The sequence below is a fragment of the Lutra lutra genome, chromosome X (assembly GCF_902655055.1).
Source record: "Lutra lutra chromosome X, mLutLut1.2, whole genome shotgun sequence".
Lineage (NCBI taxonomy): Eukaryota > Metazoa > Chordata > Mammalia > Carnivora > Mustelidae > Lutra > Lutra lutra.
The window spans coordinates 58,219,414-58,234,548 of NC_062296.1; the positions used below are offsets into that span (position 1 = coordinate 58,219,414).

The window sequence follows — 15,135 nt, forward strand, 5'->3', positions numbered from 1 at the left end:
CATTCTGTGGGCTGTCTTTTCACTCTCTTGGACCATGTCCTTTGATGGACTTAAGTTTCTAATCTTGATGAAGTCAAACTTGTTTTGAAATAATTTTATTTTTATTTTTTTTAATTTAATTAATTTATTTAAATAAATAAAGCAGTCACAAGTAGGCAGAGAGAGAGAAAGGGGGAAGCTTAGCAGAGAGTCTGATGTGGGGCTCAATCCCAAGACCCTGGGATCATGACCTGAGCCCAAGGCAGAGGCTTAACCCACTGAGCCACCCAGGCGTCCCTTGAAATAATTTTAGATTTATAGAAAAGTTCAAGGATAACATAATTCTTGTATATCCTTCACCCAGCTTCCCCTAATGTTAACAGGGGACAAATGTAACCATGGTACATTTGTCAAAACTAGACTTTATTAAGATTTAACCTGTCTTCCCAGTACTACTGACAACTCACACTTTCTGTTCCAGGACTGTTCCAGAACTGAATTCAGGATGCCACATTGCTTTTAGTCATCATACACCCTTAGTCTCCTCTGGCCTGTGAAGGTTTCTTAGTCTTGTCTTTTTTTTTTTTTAAATGACTTTTACAGTTTTCAAGAGTACTGGTCAGCCATTCTGCAGAATTTACCTCAACTTGGGTTTGTCCATTGTGTTTTTGTGATTAGACTTGAGGTTACAGACGTTATGGGGTTTTTTTTTGGGGGGGGGGGATACAAGAGAGGTGACCTGACCTACTGATTGCATTATATAAGGGGGACCGTGATATCAATGTGAGTTATCACTGCCAATGCTGACCTTGACCATGTGGTTGTGGTGGGGTCTGCCAGGTTCCTCCACTATAGTTTCTCTTTTCCCCTTTCTATACTCTGTTCTTAGAAATGAGTCACTAGATTAGCCCATACTCAAGAGGAGAATTAAGCTCTAACCTCCTAGAATGTGGAGTATCTACATATATATCTACATATATTATTTAGAATTCTTCTGTAAGGAAGATTTGTGATAGAACATTTCTAATGCAACAGATCCATAAAAGTCCAAATGTTTCACAAGACACTGTTGGTAAGGCTGTATGGGAAATAGGCACTCTCGTACTCATGGTAGGAAATGGGAACAGTCTCTTGTGGAGGGGAATTTGGCAATAGCCAGTAAAATTAAAAATCTACCCTGACCCCCAATTTTCCTGGAAACTTAATATACTAATATACTTGCACACATACAAAAACATCATTCAACAGCACTGTTTATAATAGCAAATGATAAGAAACAATTTAGAAGAGTCAGGAAAATTCTGTTTAAAAAAAAAAAACCACTAACGAGGGGGAGAAGAGCTTCACCAAATGTTAAAACATATTATATATAAAGGTGGAACAACTGAAACATAAATGCACAGATCAGTGAAACTGAACAGTTTTCATGCTACACAGTAACACACATGGAAATTCAGAGTAACCCTGAGAATGCAACTCAAAATGAACAGGGGGAAAATGGATTAGTCAATAAACACCAGTTGCAATAATGGTCTGGCCCAGACATCAGCAAACTACAGCCAGTGGACCCAATCCAATTACCTAAATGAAGTTTTCTTCAACACAGCTATACCCATTCATTTATATATTGTCTGTGGCTGCTTTTAGCCAAGTAGTTGTGATAGAGATGGAGTGGTCTGCAATGCCAAAAATATTTACTATCTGGTCCTTCACAGAAAAAGTTTAAGAAAATAAAAGTTGTTTATCTACTTCACTTCTTATATCAAGTAAATTCTAGATGAATCAAAAATTTAGGGGCGCCTGGGTGGCTCAGTGGATTAAGCCGCTGCCTTCGGCTCAGGTCAAGATCTCAGGGTCCTGGGATCAAGCCCCACATCAGGCTCTCTGCTCAGCAGGGAGTCTGCTTCCTCCTCTCTCTCTCTGCCTGCCTCTCTGCCTACTTGTGATCTCTCTCTCTGTCATAAATAAATAAAATCTTTAAAAAAAAAATTTAAATCCCTGAATACAAACTATAAAGACATTAGAAAGAAAACATAAGAAAAAAAAAATGAATCACCCCAAGAATGGGGAAAGGCCTTTCTAAACAAGATGGACTCTGGAGTCATTAAAAAAACAACTGATAAATCTAGTTTTGTAAAAACTTAAAAATGGGTTAAAAATACCATAAACAGGGGCACCTGGGTGGCTCAGTGGGTTAAAGCCTCTGCCTTCAGCTCAGGTCATGATCCCAGGGTCCTGGGATCGAGCCCCACATCGGGCTCTCTGCTCAGCAGGGAGCCTGCTTCCTCCTGTCTCTCTCTCTGCCTGCCTCTCTGCCTACTTGTGATCTCTGTCTGTCAAATAAATAAATAAAATCTTTAAAAAAAATACCATAAACAAATAAATGTGTCATAAAGCAAGCATGGTAAAATGTTAATGGTAGAATCCAGCAGATGAGTATAGAGGTATTCACTGTAAAATTCTTTAAACTTTGCTGTATGTTTGAAATTTCATAATAAAATATTGGAAAAACACCATAAAGCTCAAAGATAATTAACAAATGGGGAAAATAAAATGTTTCCAGACACCTGGTTGGTTTCCAAATTTTCATAATTGTTCACTCATTTCTTTCACTCAACAAATATTAATGCAACATTTGCCATGTATCAAGCACTGTTCTAGGTGCTGGGGATACTGCTATCAATAAAATGAGGTCCCTGTCCTTGTGAGCTTAGCTTGGAATCCAAATTATTTCTTTATGATAAATGCCTAGACAAGAAGAGGCTGGTATGAGTGATGTATTTTAAGGGTTTTGTTTGTTTGTTTGTTAGAGAAGGGGAGGTGTGGAGTGGGGAGGAAGAGAGAGAAACTCAAGTGGGCTCCATGAGTGATGCAGAACCTCACAGAGACCTCAATCTCACGATCCTGAGATCACAACCTGAGCTGAAAGAGAGTCAGATGCTTAACCGACTGAGCCACCCAGGCGCCCCTTAAGGTTTCTGATATGAGCAATGTGTGTTTGCTTACCATAGTTACTCCTCAATAGTTGAACTCTAGTCCCCAGAATTTAAGAACCAAATAGAATTGAATGATTTCAGATGAAATCCTGAACTCTGATACTCACCATCTAAACCAAGTAAATTTTTTTTAAGATTTATTTACTTTAGAGAGATAGAGCGAGTGAGCAAGCACACATGTGAGCAGGGGGAAGGAGCAGAGGGAGAGGGAGAGAGAGAATCCTCAAGCAGACTTCCCATTGGGCATGGAGCCTCAGGAAGGGCTCAATCCCAGGACCCTAAGATCATGACCTGAGCAGAAACCAAGAGTTGGCCACATAACCAAGCCGCCCAGGTGCCCCTAAACCAAGTAAATCTGCATACTGAACTCTTGCTATCTAAACTCAGGAAGAGAACAGATTTGGACAGTAAAGGATACTTTTCATTGGCCACAGAGCACTTTGACAAAACACCTTCCAAAGACAGACTCTGTTCATAATACATTTCCACAAAGCTGGACTGAATCCTAATATGTGAGGACCTCCGCAAAATAATGTATTTCTGGAAAACAAACTGCCAAAATTGGCAGAACTACACAAAATGATCATTAAAAACCCAGGGCCCTGGGGCGCCTGGGTGGCTCAGTGGGTTAAAGCCGCTGCCTTCGGCTCGGGTCATGATCCCGGGGTCCTGGGATCGAGCCCCGCGTCGGGCTCTCTGCTCAGCGGGGAGCCTGCTTCCCTTCCTCTCTCTCTCTGCCTGCCTCTCTGCCTACTTGTGATCTCTGTCTGTCAAATAAATAAATAAAATCTTAAAAAAAAAAAAAACCAGGGCCCTTTAAAGCTCAGTTTTAACAAGCTTTCAAGGGACAGATAACTTTTATTCAAGTTTCTCCGATAAGAGAGAAATGGCAAAAGCTGCCCAAATCATGCCATGAGGCCATGGTGACTCAGTGTCAGATGGATACTAGAAGAGGAAAACAGTTAAGACCACTTTATTGAGGGACACAGATGCAAATATCCTAAATAATACAGTACCTAATCAAACCTAACAGTGACTTAAAAACGTACATACTAAATAATTTTTCTGCCAACAATTCATGAATAAACGTCAGAAAAGCTCAAATTCAGAAGCATCTACAAAGCCAAGGACCTGTGCTCTTAAAATATATCAAGGCCATGGAAGAAAAAGAAAGACTTAGTAACTGTTCCTGAGTAAAAGGAACCAAGAATACAAAGTAGCTCCGTGCAGTGTAGTGTGTGATCTTGGACAGAATCCTAGATTAGGGAACCAGTGCCATAAACGACAAGGGATGACATCCGAATGGACTTTTTAGAAGATAAAAGTACTGTAACAATGTTCAACTTCCTGATAGTCAGAAGTGTACTGTGGTTACAAAAGAGAAAGCCCTTGTTCTTAGGACATACATTCTGTCATGCTTAAGGGTCATGCTAGTCACTAGCTGAAATGATACAGAAGAAAAAAACTTGCCTATATATAGATACATAGATATATACGCCTGTATCTTCGCAGAGAAAGAAAGAGAATGGGGGGGGAGGGGATGGTGAGGCATGTAGGCAGGTAAAATAAATGTGGCAAAATGTTTACAATTAGTGGTTCTGGAGAAAAGATAAACAGGAGTTTACCACACTTTCAACTTTTTTGAAAATTGGAAATTTTTTTCAAAATAAGAAGTTATAGGGGCGCCTGGGTGGCTCAGTGGGTTAAAGCCTCTGCCTTCGGCTCAGGTCATGATCCCAGGGTCCTGGGATCGAGCCCCGCATCAGGCTCTCTGCGTGGCAGGGAGCCTGCTTCCTCCCCTCTCTCTCTCTCTGCCTGCCTCTCTGCCTACCTGTGATCTCTGTCAAATAAATAAATAAAATCTTTAAAAAAAAATAAGAAGTTATAAACGTACACATACATACCATGATCAAGGAAGGCAAGGATATAATTTAATGTGATTTGTGAAACTGATGGACAAAAGGATAAAAAAGCATGTAATTATGAAGTTTGAGTCTCATTTCCTTTTTTTTAATGTTCTTCAAACCCAACACTGATTACTTTTTTAAAAAGATTTTACTTATTTATGTGACAGACAGAGAGTGAGCATAAGCAGGGAGAGTCGCAGGCAGAGGGGGAGGGAGAACCAGCCTCTCTGCCGAGCAGGGAGCCCAATGCAAGGCTCGATCCCAGGACTCTGGGATCATGACCTGAGCCACCCAGGCACCCCTAATTATGTTTTTAAAGATTTACTAATTTATTTATTTGAGAGATCGAAAGAGCATGGCGGGGGAGAGGGAGAGAGAGAATCTCAATCAGACTCTACACTCAGTGCAGTGGGACTTGATCCCAGGACCCTGAGATCATGACCTGAGCCAAAATCAAGAGTCAGATGCTTAACTGATTAAGCCACCCAGGTGCCCCTGATTCTCATTTCTGATCAATCTTGACAAACTAAGATTAGAGAATTTTCTTGGTTTATGAAAGGCTACATTCTAACAGCCTAACAGCACACATCCAATTTGATGGCTAAGCAGATGGGGCTGCCTATCAGGCTGGGACTGACTGTTGATGTCTTGCAGGTGCCTTTTATGAGACAGAAATGTCTCATCTATTTGCAGATGTCCTTTATGAGAAAGAAAATAAACTACACTGTTTAAACCATTATTCTTTAGATTTTCTGTTACAACCTGCCAAAATGAGTCTTATTTTGTGCACTCGGCGTCACTGACACTATATGGTACTAAAGTCCTAGACAACATTATAAGTGAGGAAAAAGAAGTAAGTGACAGAATTGATTTGCACAGAGCATGACCAATTACTCAGAAAGACCATCAGAATCAACAATGAATAATCAGAAATAATAAGAGAGTACAGCAGGGGTAAGATAACTCAGAAAAAAAAAAATCAATAGCTTTCCTCTACCCTAGGAAACATAAGCTTGGAAAATATAAAAGAAAGAAAGATGTCAATGAAAACTATTGAAGCACCTAGGAATTACACAAGACTTGTATTTTCATTTATTCAGATCTCAATGTCATTCACTCATTTTTAAGTAGGCACCATGCCCAGCGTTGAGCCTAATGTGGGGCTTGAACTTACCACCCTGAGATCAAGATGTGAGCTGAGATCAAGAGTCAGACACTTAACTGACTGAGCTGCCCAGACGCCCCATAGATTTGTAGGTCCTTTATTTTAATTAATTAATTAATTTTTTAAAAGATTATTTATCTATCTATTTGAGAGACTGAGAGAAAGCATGAGCCTGGGCAGGGGGAGGCAGAGGGAGAGGGAGAGGGAAAAGCAGACTCCCCGGTGAGCAGGGAGTCTGATGTGGGGCTTGATCCCAGGACCCCAAGATCATTACCTGAGCCGAAGGCAGATGCTTAACTGAGCCACCCAGGTACCCCTTGTATGTCCTTTAAACGAATTTTAAAATATTCTCTATACAAGTCCTGGATGAGTTCACTACTTAACAAAGATGACAATTCTCCCCAAATTAGTATATAAATTTGATGCAATCTTAATCAAAATTCTTGAATGTTTTTGAGGGACTTGATACACTTTTTATTTTTTAATTTTTTAAATTTCTTTTCAGCATAACAGTATTCATTGTTTTTGCACAACACCCAGTGCTCCACGCAATCCGTGCCCTCTCCAATACCCACCACCTGGTTCCCCCAACCTCCCACCCCCCGCCCCTTCAAAACCCTCAGATTGTCTTTCAGAGTCCATAGTCTCTCATGGTTCACCTCCCCTTCCAATTTCCCTCAACTCCCTTCTCCTCTCCATCTCCCCTTGTCCTCCATGCTATTTGTTATGCTCCACAAGTAAGTGAAACCATATGATAATTGACTCTCTCTGTTTGACTTATTTCACTCAGCATAATCTCTTCCAGTCCCGTCCATGTCGCTACAAAAGTTGGGTATTCATCCTTTCTGATGGAGGCATAATACTCCATAGTGTATATGGACCACATCTTCCTTATCCATTCGTCCGCTGAAGGGCATCTTGGTTCTTTCCACAGTTTGGCGACCGTGGCCATTGCTGCTATAAACATGGGGGTACAGATGGCCCTTCTTTTCACTACATCTGTCTTGATACATTTTTTAAAAAGATTTTATTTCTTTATTTGTCAGAGAGAGAGAGAGAGAGTGCATGTGCGCGCACGCACATGTGCACAAGCGGGCAGAGTGGCAGGCAGAGGCGGAGAGAGAAGCAAGCAGACTCCCTGCCGAGCAAGGAGCCCAATGCAGGACTTGATCCCAGGACCCTGGGATCATGACCTGAGCTGAAAGCAGTGGCTTAACCAATTGAGCCACCCAGGCATCCCGACTTGGTACATTTTTTAATATAAGTCCCACAAATGGCTAAAATCAACTTTAGTAAATAAGAGAGTAAAGTGGGAGCTAAGAGATTCTATAAAGCCATAATAACAAACCCAGTAAGGTTCTGGCATGAGAATTAAGCAAATAGACCAATGAAACAAATCAGATTACTCAAGACAGATCCTCATACATGAAGGAACTTGAAATGAGATGACGTACTACAATCAATAAAGAAAGAATGGACTATTTAAAAGGTACTGGGAAAACTGCCTACTATATGGAGGAACACAAAACCAGAACCTACCTTATACCATATTCAAAAAACCTACCTTATACCATATTCAAAAAAACTCTTAGATGTTATTAAAGATTGGAATATGAAAGGGAAAACTATGGAGTGAAAACAATCTTTGTGATCCAGATGCAGGAGCAGAGAAGTTTCTGAAAGCACAGACTACCAGACAAAAAAGAGATGAATTTTACAGGTACCCATCCTTGAGGGAATCATTAAGGAAAAGGCAACAGGCACACATCATGGTATCTTTGGGACCAATTAGAAGCAAAGCACTAATATACACCTGGCAAGGAGGTACAGATCTTAAAAATGCAGTGCTGAGTCACACAAAGTTCAGGAAAGAAAAAGCAAACTGTAGCACTTTGCCATTTGTATAAACTAAAAACACAGACATTCAAAACAATGCTACATATTTTAGAAGGCTACATTTCAAACAGGACAGAGCAGCTGCCTACAGCTACTGGAATTGGAAATGAGAAGGAAAAAAAAACAATATGACAAGAGAAGGCCCTGTAGTGACCTATGATAGAAACCCACCTTGAAGTGAAAAGGTATGAGTTAACTCCAACCTCTGCACTTGAAAGCCAAAAGAAAGACCGTGGCTTTATTTGGTTATAAAGTCTGAAAGAAGTACGTCACCTACTCAAACTCAGAAACTGCCACGAAGCATTTCCAGAGAATACCACCCAAAACCTGAATGCTTTCAAAAGACTTTTTTTTTTTTTAATAAGAAGACTGAATAACACTAGATGATGACCACATCTCAAAACTTGGGCTCACTTTTCAGAAAACATTTTTAAAGGCAGTGGTGGAAGAAGAAACTCTTTGTAAGACATTTAAAAAAAATTATTTCCTCTCTGACTTTTTATAAATCTACTGACTCTTAAGAGAGGCTTTCTGGAAGCATTAGGTCTACTTTCCTATGTACTCTTAATATGTCAGGAATAGATGATCTGCATGAGAAATCAACTGGAGTGATCCACCAGTATGCTGAGGATTGGCCCAAGATCTCTGTATTTTACCAAGTGTCCCGACTGTTTCCTGTTCGTACCAGTTTAAAAATAACCACACGGGAAAAAAAATAAAATAAAAATAACCATACGAGAGCATCCCATTCCAAGACAAGTATCCCGCCAGCTTCAGCCCACCCCGTCCCCCGAAGTCTCCCATTATCTGACCTGGCTTGCCCCATATTTGTCTGCACAAATGCCTGACTCTTAAGGCACCACTCCCATCCATCCCTCCAACCCAAAGCTACAGCCCACACCTCTCCCCTGAGAATCCACAGGCACTTACAACCCGCCACCCACCCGCCACCCACCCGCCACCCACCTCTGCCTCTCCTCCCACAGTGGCTGTCCACACCTTGGCGAATACGTGAGTCACCCCAATTGGGAACCTGGGCGTCGGGTTCCATTCCTCCCTTTCTCTTGATCCTTTCCCAACTCCACAATCCACCATGGCACCTATCAAGCTGTTTCTTAATCACCTGTAAACTGTGTGGTCTCCCTTGTCAGACCCTGAGGAAGAAGGCTGCAGTCTTATCTGTCTCACTCGCCACTGCACTGCCAGAGCCTAGCACAGGACCTGGCTCACAACAGGTGCCAAGTAAACGTCTGAAAAGAAACCAATCATCTGCTGCGCTGTTTCCTCCGCCCGGAAGTCCCCTCCTAGCACCTTCCTGGACCAACTCTTACACGGATGCTTGACAGGGGTGGGAGTGGGTAACTCACCGTCTTTCATACTCCATGTCCTGATAGGGCCTGCGGGGGCTGCTGGGGCCCCTCCTCAGCCGCTGGCTCCGTTTCACTTCCCAGCCACCCCCGCTGCTGCCACCATGATCTGCCAGCCTGGGTGATGCCTCCTGCAGGGACTCTGGGGAGAGTAGAAGGAAGAAAGGGGTCAAGGCAGTTGGGGCCTCCTTGAGAAACCCTTGTTGTCAAGGCTCTCTGCTGTTGCTTAGCCCAGGGACATTATTTCCCAACTTCCTGGTGCTCCTGTGGACCAGAGTGGGAAGGCAGCCCCTACCTGGTCTGCTCCTTCCTTTCCCCACAAACATGAGACTATAGCCCACAGCCCTAAAATAGCAAGGCCAGGGGCACCTGGATGGCTCAGTCAGTAGAACATGCAACTCTGGATCTCAGGTTATGGGTTCAAGCCCCACACTGGGCGCAGAGCTCACTTAAATAAAACAGAAACTGCAAGGCCTTCAGCAGAGAGGGAGCATCCTGCAGAGAGCCCTGGTGGTGCTACCTACTCTGTGATCAGGGCTCTGCCACCTGAGACTGGTAGACAAGTCTGAGCCTGGAGCTACCTGCCCAGAGGGTTCTCAGCATTGGACGACTTGTCAAGATCAGGCACATTAGGCACGGAGGCAAGACTTCACAACGGGAGTTGTAGGCACCCACCGGGCTCCTTCCACGGGGCCCCAGGTGCCATTTCATCATTGCAACAAAGACGCTGGCTGCCCCCTACAAGACAGCAGGAGACCACAAAAGGCCTAGAGGGTAAAGGGGCTAACTTGGCAGTGAGACAGTTGACGCCTCCCTGGGCTCCGGGCCAACACAGCTTTGGCCCTCACTCCGCAACTGGCTCAGCCTCGAGCCCTCTCTCATCTGCACAGCCAGGTCCCAAAGTGGTTCTCTCCCCAGGGCTCTGGGTCCAACTTATTCAGAGGCAAAAGGAGCCCTTTTGAGGCTGTTCCCAACCACTGTGCTGTTCTGCTGGGATGGAAGGGTTAGTCACTTCATCCAACCTTCAGGGCTGCCATGAGAACTAAGTGAGTCCCCAGAACCACGTGACCTGGCCAGGGGTCACCAAGAAGTATCCCAGAATCTTCAGGCCCACCCTCTGAGCAGGAATCAGGCAAAGCTAGGCAGCAACAACACCTGCCCAACAGTAGGTAGCCACCACACCTTTTGCCCATGTATACACACAACCAATTTTCTCTTCCTCCTTAAGCCACAGGGAACCAGGGCTGCCTGCTCCCAGATGGATAAGAGTTAGAATCACAACCAGGGGCCCCAGTGGTTGAGAGCCAGATACAAAACCCTCAGCAGACTCTGGCAAAGAGGTCGGAGTCACACACCGGTATCCACAACAGATAGGGACCAAAGTCACAGACACGCGCCCCGAATAACTATGGGCCCAAATCACAAGACAGGAACCCACAATAAATACAGGCCATAATCACACACTGAGGCCCATCAAAGGATGAGCGCCAGAGTCACTGATTCGAACTCCTCCCCAAAGAAGGGGCAGTAAGTCATGCACACATTCCTTTAGCTCCCTCCCCGCCTAGCAAGTGGGTTGGTTAGGGCCAGTCCCAAGAAGAACTCCCCAAGGATAAGGACCCCTCCCCATGGATAAGGACCCGAGTTACAGCACAGACTGCGAGGATAAAGACCAGAGTCACAGACTTTTTTCCCTCCTCCCCCACCCAAGAATAAGGACCAGAGTCACAGAATGCTTCCCCATGGATCGGTAAGTACCCAAGTCACACGGAACAGACAGCACACCCCCTCCCCTATGGATAAAGACCTCTGCCCCTCCACAGATAAAGTTCGGTGTCGCAGATACCACGGAAACCCACTCCCATCGGTCCCTCCCTTCCCCCAACCCGCGTGCACCCATTCTGTGCCCCAATCGCGCACGCGCCTCCGCTCTCAAAAGCAGTGTGTGGGGGGGAAGACACCCCCTCCCGGGCTCAGGCCATGCACGCACGCCTGGGTTCCGCGCGTAGCCCAGGCCCACGTCCCATAGTTCGCCCTCGCGCCTCCTCTCCGCACCCGCTCGCCCCCGGCCCCTTACCTCCGCCCCCACGACCAGCGACGACGCTCACCTTCTCGGCCCGGGCTGTCAAGGGAGGGCTCCCGGACATCACCTCGGCGCGCCGCCACCTCCTCCAACTCTCCCAGCTCAGCCGGAGCCGGCCCGCACCACCGCCCAGTCCGAGGCCGGAGGCAGAAGGGCGGAGGAGCGGGGAGGGGAGAAGCGCCAAGCGCGCTACCCTCCCCAGGAAACCCACTGCCGCCTACTCCCGGCCGGCCGCAGTCACCAGCACAAAATGGCGACGACGAGAAGGGAGCCGGCGCTTCGACCACCATCCACCTACTAAGGGAGCGCGCTCTGGCCGGCCTCGTCTATTGGTCGCCGGCGGCCGACGGCCAGCCCTGGTCGGCTCTGATTGGCAAGCGTATGCCACCTCCCCACTCTCCCTGCGAACGCTCGCAAGTCGCGAAAAGGAGTAGCTATTGGCCAATCCGGCGAGGCCCGCTTTTTAGAAGCTTGGCTTCCTTCGAAGATGAAAGACAAACGGAAGCTCCGCCCCTTTCCCCAGAGGACGAGGGAAATCTCCGTGCCATTGGCTGGGACCTGCGGCCACCCAAATGTCAACGCTTTCTTATCAAGGGACTGGGCCGACCTATCAGCCAGAAATTCCTTGGCCTGACCGAGGTTGGGAAAATGGTCACCCCCGTGAGGCCATGACAGAGGGAAGGAAAGAGGGGCTACTCAGCGCCTCACCTCACTTGAAAACCAAATCCGGGCTCGGGACCTATTTAGTGCGGCGGGGGCGGAGCGACAATTGTCGCGCCCGGGCCAACTGCAGCTGCGCACAGTGGCATTTCCGTCCCCGCCCTTGAGAGCCTGCAGCACAACCTGTCATGGCGGCCGGGCTGTTGGGTTGGAGCGCTCGCCGCCTTTTGGCAGTAGCGGCGACGCGAGGGCTCCCAGCCGCCCGCGTTCGCTGGGAATCCAGCTCGGCCAGGGCCGTGATCGCCCCGTCGGCTGTGGCTGGAAAGCGGACGCCGGAACCGACCGTACGCTGGCAGGAGGACCCAGATCCGGAGGACGAAAACCTCTACGAGAAGGTGAGAGGGAGGGGAAACGGAACATAAGACGGGTCTGTCAGGGGCCGGCGGACGGGACGCCGTAGAGGACGTTCTTAAACGGCTGAGGATTGCGCTGCTGATGAGATCCTCGAAGACTTGGGAACTTTGCTAGCTTGATTTCTTTCTTTGTCCCCTGGTAATCTTCAGTTCAGGGCCGGGGGCAAGATTGGCTTTGTTTTGAAGACGGGTATCAAACCTGAAGTGGGCTATGCTCAAAACACGTTAGAAGCAGTATAACATAATGGCAGTAATACTAAACACCCCTATGGGGCTTGCTCGGTGCCAGAGCTCTAAACACTTTAGGTACATTATCTTATCTAATCCTCAAAACAACCCCATTTCGAAGTAGGTACTATGAGCATATCTATTCTACCGATGAGGACGCTGAAGCATAAAGATGTTAGGTGACTTGCCCAAACTCGCCGAGATGAACGTGTGGGGGAACCGGGTCCGCTGTGCTGTGGGGATAGCAGAGACTCTGAAACCGGAATGCCAGGGTTGGAATACAAGCACTGATAGTTGTTCATCTTTGTGACCTTGGTCAAGTAGCTTAACTCCTTGGTGCCTCTTTGTAAAATGGGGAAAGTATGAGTACGCCTTCTAGAAAGTAAAATGCTACATCTGCCTCATGTAATTAAATGAGTCAAAATGTTCAGAAGAGCAGCTGCAACCTAGTATTCAGCATTAGAAAGTGTTAATCATTATTGCTACTTTCCACCTCCCTGATACATTGTGAAGATTGTGTAAGGCACACTGTAGGTTCTTCATCAGTACTATCCTCTGGCTTGGATATATAGGATCTTACTCATTTATTCATTCGTTCTGTAAATAAGGACCCAGGGCCTGCTGTATGCTAGGTGTGGTTCAGGGCCCTTAGGAGTTCAGCAGTGTGGAAATCAGACAAAGCCCTTGCCCTCCTAGAGCTTATATGGTAATGGAGAGCACAGACGATAGTCATGTAAAACATTCGGAAACCGTGCTATTGAGTATGTAATAAGATAATGTGATAGGATCTGGGGAGATGCTGCTACCTTGGTAAACTGGTAACTGCTAGAAAGAAAGTTAAGCAAGATAAGTGGATGGGGAGTGACTTGGGGGGTAGGGGGTAATTTTAGGTGAAACCATAGGAAATTAGCAATATGCAACCATCTTTAACCTATAAACATGGCAATTTCCTATAGTTTAAGACAAGTAATGGATAAGGTGACTAGGTACTGCCTCCTAAGGGAAGTGATTATGAAGCCAATATTTTGAGCCAGGAGACAGACCTAGCCATGATGCTATCAGGGGGAAAGACTTTCCAGGCAGAGGGAACAGTAAGTGGAAAGGCCCTGTGGTAGGAAGGCCTAAGACTAGAAAGAGGAATTAAAGGAGAGAGGGGAGATGGGTCTGAGGTGAAATTGGAGACCAGCTTATGCAGGGCCGGCATAAGGTTTTATGGAGCCACAGGAAGCCCTCACTGACCTTTTTCTCTTCTTGCCACAGAACCCAGACTCCCACGGTTATGACAAGGACCCTGTTGTGGACCTCTGGAACATGCGGATCGTCTTTTTCTTTGGCTTCTCCATCGTCTTGGTCCTTGGCAGCACCTTTATAGCTTATCTGCCTGATTACAGGTGCATGGGGGTGTCCGAGAGAGTGGAATGGGTGGGGGTGGAGATTGAAGGGGGCTGAGCCAGGAATCCTGCTCTTTGTGCCAGTGGGGATTGGGGAGCTAAGAGAGGGATTGGTGTCCAGTGAGGCTCCCTCACATCCACCCCCATGCTGCTGCCTCCAGAATGCAGGAGTGGGCCCGCCGAGAAGCTGAGAGGCTTGTTAAATACCGAGAGGCCAATGGCCTCCCCATCATGGAATCCAACTGCTTTGATCCCAGCAAGATCCAGCTACCAGAGGATGAGGACTGACCCGTTGCCAAGTGGGGCTCAAGAACCATCACCTTCTCCACCGCCTGCCTGTCATTCTGCCCTTTCTTCAGAGCACCTAATTAAAGGGACTAAAAGTCTGACTGGCTGGTGTCGGTTTTGTTGTGTGTGGGAGCGGGGTGCAGAAATGGGCGTGTCAGATTCTAAAAGGCCACTGCAGCCTGTTCTGGTTATCTGTTGCTGGGTAACAAACACCGTAAGACTTAGTGGCTTGAGATGACCATTTAGCATTCTCTTTTGTTGTCCTGTGGTGGAGTGGGCTTAGCTAAGTGGCTCCTCTTGGGGCCTCAGGTGGTTGCAGTCAGATGGTGGCGGCGGGCTGAAGGCACCTTTAACTGGGACAGATGTCCCACGTAGCTTCTTCACTCGCATGTCTGGCATTTCATTCTTCTTCCGTGTGGCATCTCTCTCTGGCAGAATAGTCTGGGCTCCTTAAGGGTGGCTCAGGGCTCCTCTGCATGGGGGTGTGGCATATGGGAAGAAATCAGTGGCAACCAATCATAGAAGAAGGGCCAGGACAACTGGGAATTGAGGGTGGTATGTCCGAACAGGGCTTTTCTGTTGCTAAGCGCAAGCCTTTGTCTCCCTCGCCACCTTCTCTGTTTCTCTCTACGTTTTGATGTTTCTGCCTGTCTTGTGTCTTGGTGAGTCTGGATGCCTCTCTCTCCCCTTCTGTCCCAGTCTGGGTGGTCTTGCACTCAAGACACACATCTCTGTGTATGCATGCATGTCTCTGCCTGTTCC

At 46.5% G+C, this 15,135-nt stretch overlaps 2 protein-coding genes across 7 annotated transcripts in view; one reads left to right on the plus strand and one right to left on the minus strand.

The window, feature by feature from the left end:
• RBM10 (RNA binding motif protein 10) overlaps window positions 1-11,783 on the minus strand; it is a 30,739-nt gene extending 18,956 nt beyond the window's left edge. Inside the window, exons 1-2 of one of the 6 annotated variants that reach the window (XM_047714974.1) lie at window positions 11,419-11,783; window positions 9,311-9,452 (exon numbers count right to left, since the gene is read on the minus strand). In XM_047714974.1, coding sequence (XP_047570930.1) covers window positions 9,311-9,452; window positions 11,419-11,683 — 407 coding nt within the window. In that variant the 5' untranslated portion in view covers window positions 11,684-11,783. Of the gene's footprint in view, window positions 1-9,310; window positions 9,453-11,387 lie in introns of all 6 variants that reach the window. The other 5 variants (XM_047714972.1, XM_047714973.1, XM_047714976.1 and 2 more) reach the window with 5 other exon arrangements.
• A 258-nt stretch (window positions 11,784-12,041) lies between these two features.
• Window positions 12,042-14,471, plus strand: NDUFB11 (NADH:ubiquinone oxidoreductase subunit B11). Its single transcript, XM_047715052.1, has 3 exons — window positions 12,042-12,448; window positions 13,955-14,085; window positions 14,247-14,471. Exons 1-3 carry the CDS (start codon window positions 12,242-12,244, stop codon window positions 14,371-14,373), a joined length of 465 nt encoding a protein of 154 aa, XP_047571008.1. The 5' UTR covers window positions 12,042-12,241; the 3' UTR covers window positions 14,374-14,471.
• The last annotated feature ends 664 nt before the right edge of the window (window positions 14,472-15,135 follow it).